The sequence below is a fragment of the Callithrix jacchus genome, chromosome 7 (assembly GCF_049354715.1).
Source record: "Callithrix jacchus isolate 240 chromosome 7, calJac240_pri, whole genome shotgun sequence".
NCBI classification, from domain to species: domain Eukaryota; kingdom Metazoa; phylum Chordata; class Mammalia; order Primates; family Cebidae; genus Callithrix; species Callithrix jacchus.
This window is the reverse complement of record NC_133508.1, coordinates 151057477-151067167: the sequence shown is the minus strand read 5'-3', so window position 1 is coordinate 151067167 and position 9691 is coordinate 151057477. Positions and strand designations below refer to the sequence as shown.

Genomic DNA, 9691 nt, shown 5'->3' with positions numbered 1-9691 from the left:
TGCTAAGACATTGAACAGTAAAAGTGGATCTACTGTTGGTGCATTTGTTTTATGAACACTTAATGTAAAGATAAGAGACTAACTTCAGGCCGGGTGCAGTGGCTGATGTCTGTAATCCCAACACTTTGGGAGGCCGAGGTGGGTGGATCACCTGAGGTCAGGAGTTCTAGACCAGCCTGACCAATATGGACAAACCCTGACTCTACTAAAAATAACAAAATTAGTTTTGCGTGGTGGCACATGCCTGTAATCCCAGCTACTCAGGAGGCTGACGCAGAAGAATCACTTGAACCCAGGAGGCGGAGGTTCCAGTGAGCCAAGATCATGCCACTGCACTCCAGCCTGGGTAACAAGAGCGGAACTCTATCTCAAAAAAAAAAAAAAAAAAAAAGGGAGAGAGAGAGACTAACTTTAATAATAGTGCTTTCCTCTGACCTCTAACTTCTTTAGAAGTCTTTAATCTCTTAAAAACAACAGAGGCTGGGTGCAGTGGCTCACGCCTGTATCTCAACACTTGGAGGCCAAGGTGGGTGGATCACCTGAGGTCAGTCAGGAGTTCAAGACCAGCCTGGCCAACATGGTGAAACCCCCTCTCTGCTTTAAAAAAAAAAAAAAAAAAAAATACAAAAAATTAGCCAGGCATGGTGGTGGACACCAGTAATCCCAGCTACTTGGGAGGCTGAGACAGAAGAATCGCTTGAACCTGGGAGGTGGAGGTTGTAGTGAGCCAAGATCATGCCACTGTACTCCAGCCTGGGTGACAGAGTGAGACTCTGTCTCAACAAACAAACAAACAAACAAACAAAAAACAAAGCATACCTTAGATATTTCCAAGGATGGTTCTGGCAGGATTAAATGATCTAATGTGGGACATGAAGTACTAAATCCAAAATTAACTAATAAATCACTGCCCAGATTTCATTCTGGGCAAAATTAACTAATAAATCGCTGCCCAGAAGTGAGTTTCATGTGTCCTCACTACCATCTTGAATGTTCCAAGTCCTGCTAAAATTAAAAGCAGGATCCTGTAACCTGTGGGACATTAGATCATTTACTCCTGCCAGAACCATCCCCGAGAGTGTAACTATATACTGTGTCTTCCTCTGTAAACCTAGAGTTCTCACCTCCTACAGTATTTCCAGTGCTCTTCCATGTCAGGCTGACAGGAAGATGAAAGCTGATGAGAAGCTTGGTGGACAGGAAGACATGCTTAGCATTACCCTTCATGGTTTAGAAAGACTTTTGTCTCAATTGGTAAGTGGTTATCAAATGCCTAATCTATACAATATAATGTATATTTCTTTTCCTGGGCCATGTGGAACAGAGGACACAAGCCCAAAACTGCATTCTCACTTGTGACCTTGATCATACCTCATAGAAGAAAACACCCACCAAGTGAAGCTGAGATTAAATGTTTACCTGCTAGAACAGCAACCAAACAAAACATTTAAAAATCTTCTCAGCTGGGCGTGGTGGCTCACGCCTGTAATCCCAGCACTTTGGGAGGCTGAGGTAGGTGGATCATTAGGTTAGGAGTTTGAGACCAGCCTAGCAAACATAGTGAAACCCTGTCCCTACTTTAAAAATTCAACAAATTGGTTGGGTGTGGAAGCACACGCCTGTCATCCCACCTACTCTGGAGGCTAAGGCAGGAAAATCACTTGAACCCGAGAGGCAGAGGTTGCAGTGAGCCGAGATCATGCCATTGCACTCCAGCCTGGGTAACAGGGCAAGACTGTTACCATCTCAAAAAAAAAAATTCTTCTCAGTACACCAGGCACAGTGGCTCATGCCTGTAATCCCAGCACCTTAGGAGGCTGAGGTGGGCAGATCACCTGAGGTAGGGAGTTTGAGACCAGCTGGACCAACATGGTGAAACTCCATCTCTACTAAAAATACAAAATTAGCTGGATGTAGTGGCGCATGCCTATAATCCCAGCTACTTGGGAGGCTGAGGCAGGAGAATCGCTTGTACCCAAAAGGTGGAGATTGCAATGAGCCAAGATCACACCACAGCACTCCAGCCTGGGCAACAAGAGCAAAACTCTGTCTCAAAAAAAATCTTTTCAGTAAAAACCTTCACCAAATTATGCCCAAATTTTATTAGTATTATTTTGAGACAGAGTCTTTCTCTGTTGCCCAGACTAGAGTACAGTGGCATGATTTCAGCTCACTGCAACCGCCATCTCTTGGGCTTAAGTGATTCTCGTGCCTCAGCTTCCCAAGTAGCTGGGACTACAGGCATGCACCACCACGTCTCACTAATGTTTATACTTTTAGTAGAGATGGGGTTTCACTATGTTGGCCAGGCTGGTCTCAAACTCCTGACCTCAAATGATCCACCTGCTTTGGCCTCCCAAACTGCTGACATAACAGGTGTAAGCCACCATGCCAGGCTCCCCAAATTTTATTCCTTATTTAAATAAAGGTAGGAGAAAAATTATTAATACCCTATATGAGACCAGATGCAGTGGCTCACACCTGTAATCCCAGCACTTTGGGAGGCCAAAGCAGGCAGATCACATGAGGTCAGGAGTTCATCACGAGCCTGGCCACATGGTGAAACCCCGTCTCTACTAAAAATACAAAAATTAGCTAGGTGTGGTGGCACATGCCTGTAGCCCCAGCTTCTTGGGAGGCTGAGGCACGAGAATCGCTTGAACTCAGGAGGTAGCGGTTGCAGTAAGCCAAGATTGTGGCCACTGCGTTCCAGACTGGACAACACAGTGAGACTATCTTAAAAAAAAAAAAAGGATAAAATACCCAAATGAAACCTTTTAAGAGCCTTTTTTTTTTTTTTTTTTTTTTGGGAGATGGAGTCTCTCTCTGTCACCCAGGCTGGAGTGCAATGGCACGGTCTCGGCTCACTGCAACCTCCACCTCCTGGATTCTCCTGCCTCAGCCCACCATGCCCAGCTAATTTTTGTAGTTTTAGCAGAGATAGGGTTTCACAATATTGGCCAGGCTAGTCGCAAACTCCTGACCTCGTGATCCACCTACCTTGACCTCCCAAAGTGCTGGTCTCAAACTCCTGACCTCGTGATCCACCCACCTTGACCTCCCAAAGTGCTGGGACTGTCGGCATGAGCCACTGCACTAGGCCTAAAAGCTCATTATGTATGGCCTCTGAATTTTCAATAGTGTGATCTTGTTACCCCTCCCACAAAAGTTGTTTCCATCCTATAGATGAAGACTTCTTTGTAACTCTAATATGTGGAAATCTCTAGCTATCATTTATACCATTTAACAATGGCTAGTTACTCCTATATACCAAGCTGTTTGCTTCCTGTCAAATGAGAGCACTACCTATATGATAGAAGGAAGAGTCAATTAGATGAAAGTAAAAACAAAATAACAACAACAAAAATGCATCCCTTACCACTGCTCAGCTGTGTGGAGGAAAGTTTCTTCTCATTTATCCTGTCATGGTTCGTGGGAAAGGCAGATGGCTCTCTGTTGACTGATGATATCAGGCTCTCTAGGGCAGCAGTATCCTGGGGAGGATGTGCTAAATATGTCTCTTTAGGCATCTGGACCATGAGGCTGGACAGTGTCTGATCAAGAATATCCTCCTCAGCAATATATGTGTATGGACAGTATTCTCGGGTCCTGGAGTAGATGTTGGCATTGTCATAACAATCTGAGCAGATCACCCGGGTACTAGTGCCACCTAATAACAAGAAAAATAATCTAAATATCTTTCTGTTAAGGAATTATTTTTTGCCAATCATCAGTTTTCTTCAACAGTTGTCATCATCACTGCTAGCATGTATCGAGCACTTACTTTATAAAGTAGGTGAAGTTTCAAGCTCTTTCTGTGAATCAGTTCATTATTATCCCCACTTTACAGACAGGGTAAACTGCAGCACAGAGAAGTTAAGTAACTTAACAAAAGTCATACTGCCAGAGGAGGAGCAGAAACAGGTATTCTGGCTCCAGAGCCCATGCTCTTGAAAATTACACTGAACCATCCCTGTCTATCATAGATAGATCATGCCCAAATCAAGGGAGCAAGAAAAGACTGGTACTGTGCTACAAGACACATGCTTGGGTTAAGCAAACAAAATCAGAGAATAAGGAGTTATAACTTCACTTTATGAAAACCCATGTTACTTTCATCAGTCAAGAGGTTAAGTAACACCAATTGATACAGGTATCCCTAGAAAAAGCTTCTAACAACGAAGAGTCTTGCCTTACAAGTACATGATTGACAGAAGTACAGGTTTAACAATGAGCTCCCTGGATCATTAAGTGCTTTGAAAACTGAATGATGAAGGAGAGAAGAGTGAGAAATAAAGAGTGAGTTACTTATTCAAAATCATGCAAGTCCAAGAGCAGTGACTCACGCCTGTAATCCCAGTACTATGGAAGGTCAAGGCAGGTGGATCACCTGAGGTCCTGAGTTTGAGACCAGCCTGGCCAACATGGTGAAACCCTGTCTCTACTAAAAATACAAAAATTAGCTGGACATGGTGGTGGGTGCCTGTAATCCCAGCTACTTAGGAGGCTGAGGCAGGCGAGTCACTAAAACCCAGGAGGCAAAGGTTACAGTGAGCTGAGATCGCACCACTGCACTCCAGCCTGGGCAACAAGAGTGAAATTCTGTCTCAAAAAAACAAAACAACAAAAAATCACACAACAGAATATAAGAACTGGAAGAGAGTGAGAAGTGATTTCGTTTAAACCTGAAAGCAGTGTTATTTCAAAGAACAGATTTTAAGTATTCTCTCAAAAGTCAGAAATACTGGCCAGGCAGTGGCTCACGCCTGTAATCCCAGCACTTTGGGAGACTGAGGTGAGCAGATCACAAGGTCAGGAGTTCGAGACCAGCCTGACCAACACAGTGAAACCCCATCTCTTCTAAAAATACAAAAATTAGCCAGGTGTGGTGGCACACTCCTACAATACCAGCTACTAAGGAGGCTGAGGCAGGAGGATCACTTAAACCTGGGAGGTGGAGGTTGCAGTGAGCCGAGATCATGGCACTGCACTCTAGACTGGACGACTGAAAGAGAGACTGTGTCAAAAAAAAAAAAGTCAGAAATACCATATTTTCCATGAAAAGCCAAAATAAAATCCAATTTATCAGCTAGATAAAGAAGTTCCATTGACACCCAGCCTAAAACAGTCTCTGAAGAAATGGAATCAATTTTTTACTTGTATGGTATTTTAAGTACCACACAGATTTGTTGAAAGGACCTGTGAGAATCTTGCAGGAAATGCTTTACAAATTATTGTTTTTTTAATTTAAAAATTAGAAAAGTAAGCCAGGCGTGGTGGCTCACACCTACAATCCCAGCACTTTGGGAGGCCAAGGCGAGCAGATCACAAGGTCAGGAGATAGAGACCATCCTGGGCAACATGGCGAAATCCCAACTCTACTAAAAATATAAAAATTAGCTGGGCATGGTGGCACATGCCTGTAGTCCCAGCTGTGCAGGAGGCCAAGGTAGGAGAATCACTTGAATCCAGGAGGCAAAGGTTGCAGTGAGCTGAAATCGCACCTCTGCCTGATGACAGAGCGAAACTCAGCCTCAAAAAAAAAATTAGAAAAATAAAGCTCAGATCTTAAGTAACTAGTTCATGGTGGAAAGAGGAAGAACTATCAATCAAACCCAATTCTCTGTCCTTTAATTCATTCAGTTCTGTCAGTATGTATTGGAGCGAGGGCACGAAAAGGGTGGAGGGAGAAGAGCTAGGGTATGGGTATGCATCTCACATGTTGAGATGTCAGGTTCATTTAATTAGGGAACACTTTACATCTCTCTGATGTTCTCCAGTATATGCTGAGAACCATTGCTACCCTTTGTTGATTTTGTTCGAGATGGGGAGTCTCACTATGTTGTCCAGGCTGGAGCGCAGTGGTGCGTTCATAGGTGCGCTCACAGCACAATACAGCTTTGAACTCCTGGCCTCAAGCGATCCTTCTGCTTCAGCCTCATGAGTAGATGGGACTACAGATGTGCCACCATACCTGGCTCCTAGCTACCCTTTAAACTTTACTGAACGTCTACTTGTCAGGAAGAGAATCCAGCCTTCCCTGAATGTGGTCTGAAGGATGCCCATGCCTGAAAAGGGTATATAAAAATGGTTTCCGCAACATCCCTTTCCTATAATTACACAAGTTTGGGAGCCTCTGCTGTGTACTCTGACCCCTTGTTTAATGTGTTTCTCCACTCTGTAAGGTGATTTTCTTAAGACTTTAGTAGTCAATTTTCATCCTATTTTGCATGTGGTTAAATGTTTTCATTGGGTGTCTTTAAAATATTGCTTCAGATTAATGGAGAAACTACACACTGAAAAATAAATAGAACAGGCTGAAATTGTAACAGTAAACAAGAGTCATTACCATCGCTGCCTTTGTGTAGATATCCATTGGTAGGAGGCATAAGTTGCTGATGACTTCCTGCCTCAGAGTTGCTATAGCCTTCCTGTGGCTCAGACAGTGTTCCTTGGGAAGACAAGTAGCTAGGAATGTCTGCAGGCAGGTTGAGCTCCTCTGTAAAAGAGACATCTTTAACTCTCAAAGGTAGGCAGTTGAAGTCAACACTCAGAAGACTATTTTGCAAATATGTTCACTTTGATACCACTGGCCAGAAAAACTGTTTGTACGTAGGACATCAACAGCTTTTGGTACTTCCCCTAAAACTATTTCTCACTAGAATTCTTCTCAAAGCTTCACTTTAAAAGTTTCACAGAAAGAAACAAAACCTGAAAGTTTAAATCTTATCTATAGCCACAGTTTCACAGTCTATCTGACTAGATTTCTTCTCTTGCAGGATTTCTGGGTGAAGAGGTATAAAAAACTGACCTCAATGATCCAGCTTGATATTCAAGGAAAAGAAAAGAGAGCCTGATCTCAATCACGAGGGCTCCACTCTTCCTTACAGCAAAATTATGATGAAAGGAGCCTCAGACATTAGAGAGAATGCATCTGTAATGCATTTTTAAGAGTAAAGTTTTAGGGTAGTATTTATAAATTCTTAAAATTGATAAGACACGGTGGCTCATGCCTATAATCCCAGCACTTTCGGAGGCCAAGGCAGACAAATTGCTTGAGCCCAGGAGTTTAAGACCAGCTTGGACAACATGGTAAAACCCAACTCTACTAAAAATATTAAAAATTAGTCAAGCACAGTAGCATATGCCTACAATCCCTGCTTCTCAGAAGGCCAAGATGGGAGAATCACCTGAGCCTGGGAAGTCAAGGCTGTAGTGAGCCGTGAATGCACCAATACACTCTGACCTGGACGAAAGAGTAACACCTATCTCAAATAAACAAAATTCTTTCCTCAAAGAGTTTCTGTTATATCAAAGAAGTTGAACATTTTAACAACAACAAAAACTCCCTTGTATCACATTATCAGGTTATGTATCACAGCTCTTCAGTTTTCTGAGGAGAAGATGAGGCCTTGCTAGGTTGATTGGTTGGCCTTGAACTCCTGGGCTCAAGCAGTCCTCCCACCTCATCCTTAAGTAACTAGGACTACAGGCATGTACTACTATGACCAGCTCAGTTTTCTATATTGTATAATTAATCCTATACTACATTACTGACTCAAGTACAAGCCGTAGGTGTCATCTGGGTACTACTCACCTGTGTTTGTGATACTATAGTCTTCATTTTTCCTTCTCATGTGGTAAATAACAATGACCCAGATCAAAGAGGTACCCACAACACAGCAGACCACAACAATGATGACAATGCCAACTGTGGTCCAGCCATCATCTTCATGCCCAATGCTACTCTGGGAAGAGTCACAATTGGGGGATGAAATGACATTTAGGTAAATGTGGCCACGTTCTGTCCCAAGGGTGTTAGACATAATGCAGGTATATTTCCCAGCATCATCTAGTCCAGCATCTACAATGATGAGAAGCTGATTGGCTGCAGCAAAGAAGTGTCGTTCTGTCACCAGCAAAGGTCCATCATCTTTGGTCCAGTTGAGGCGAGGGGCAGGACTCCCTCCAGCTATGCACTGTAACACTGCAGTTTCACCTCGGGTTACTGTCTTATCCTCCAGGGGTCTAATAAATGAGGGTGTCTCTAACAGGAAAATGTTTAAAAAAAAAAAAAAAGGAAAGAGAAAGGCAATTTTATTCCCTAATTCCTACTGAATTAGACCAAGGAGGGCATAATAAAATGAGTAAGTTTATATATTCATGGGAGGATTAGAGGTTAATGTTTCAGAACAAAATCCCAAAAAAAGCCTAAATCTTTTCTCAATAATTCCAGCTTAGGCAAGCTATCCTAAGTAAGAAGTTCAGGGCAGCTGCAATAGCTAGAGAAGGTCAGCAGGGGTGGCCCATTAAAAAAGGTTAATAATATCAATTAAAGTATAACCTTAAAAAAAAAAGGTTAAAAATAACCTTAAAGACCAGTCAAGGTGGTTCACGCCTATAATCCCAGCACTTTGGGAGATCATGAGTCAGAAGTTCAAGACCAGCCTGGCCAACGTGGTGAAACTCCATTGCTACTAAAAAAAAATACAAAAATTAGCTGGGCATGGTGGCCAGTGCCTATAATCCCAGCTACTTGGGAGGCTGAGGCAGGAGAATCGCTTGAACCTGGGAGGCAGAGTTTGCAGTGAGCCGAGATCACGACATTGCACTCCAGCCTGGGCAACAAGAGGGAAACTCCAAATCAAAATAATAACAATAATAACTTTAAAAAGAGAAATTCAAAGGTTTATATGCAAAGATGTTTATTACAAAATTTGTTGTAATTTTAAAGAATAAAGAAAAATCTTTAAAAATCTAGCAGAAAAAATGATTAAGTAAATTATAGTATAGTCACATGATGTTTTACAAAGACTTCATTTAATGACAGGGTAACTTGTGGTACAATATTAAATGAAAAAAATGTAGGTCTATTTAGCTACCTACATAAATCAAGCTATTTTGGAAAAGCTTTTGCAGGAAAGAAAAAGACTTTCTGGGAAGAGTGAATAAATATGCTAAAATCCTTAAGTGTTTAAAAAAAAAAAACACGGACGTCTTAGAAAATAGAGAACTAGAAAGTAGAATTTGCATTGGATTTGATTTTCATGAAGAAAAGTATTCTAATAAGGAAGAAAAAACAAAACAAACAACAACAACAACAAAACCCAGGCTAGTCAGGGGAAGTGTTTAGGGGAAAAAAGGCACTTTACCAGAAATATGGTTAAGAAGAACACACTGAAAAGGAAAGCAGAAACTCTAACCAGGAAACAGGTCTTTTTTGAGACAGAGTCTCCCTCTGTTGCCAGGCTGGAGTGCAGTGGCGTGATCTCAGCTCACTGCAACTTTTGCTTCCCAGGTTCAAGCGATTCTCCTGCCTCAGCCTCCTGAGTAGGGGGACTACAGCTTAGTAGAAATGGGGTTTCCCCGTGTTAGCCAGAGTGGTCTCCATCTCCTGACCTCATGATCCGCCCACCTCGGCCTCCCAAAGTGCTGGGATTACAGGCGTGAGACACCGGGCCGACCCTTTTTTTTTTTTTTTTTTTGTATTAAATTTCTTTTTGAAAATGAACAAGAAGCACAGTTAAATTGTCTTAGGTTTCTATCAAGCAATAAGTGAAACAGTATCAAATGGCTGGGATACTCCTAAAAGAACAGTAGAATTCCCAATGCAAACTCACTTAATAGTAAAAACACCGGCATGAAACAGAAACCTTACAGAGACTTAAAAAGATAAGATGATAATGGAATT

The 9691-nt window shown here is 42.2% G+C and overlaps 1 protein-coding gene across 9 annotated transcripts in view; it reads right to left on the bottom strand.

Annotated features, from left to right (window-relative positions):
- Positions 1-9691, bottom strand: part of LRIG2 (leucine rich repeats and immunoglobulin like domains 2) — a 191585-nt gene that overhangs the window by 10581 nt on the left and 171313 nt on the right. For all 9 annotated transcript variants that reach the window (XR_008473106.2, XM_078332775.1, XM_078332772.1 and 6 more), the window contains 3 exons: positions 7598-8047; positions 6350-6499; positions 3380-3670 (listed from right to left, as the gene is read on the bottom strand). Coding sequence is in view for 8 of the 9 variants with exons in the window: in XM_078332775.1 (XP_078188901.1) it covers positions 3380-3670; positions 6350-6499; positions 7598-8047 (891 nt within the window). In the remaining variant the exon portion in view is untranslated. The remainder of the gene's footprint in view (positions 1-3379; positions 3671-6349; positions 6500-7597; positions 8048-9691) is intronic.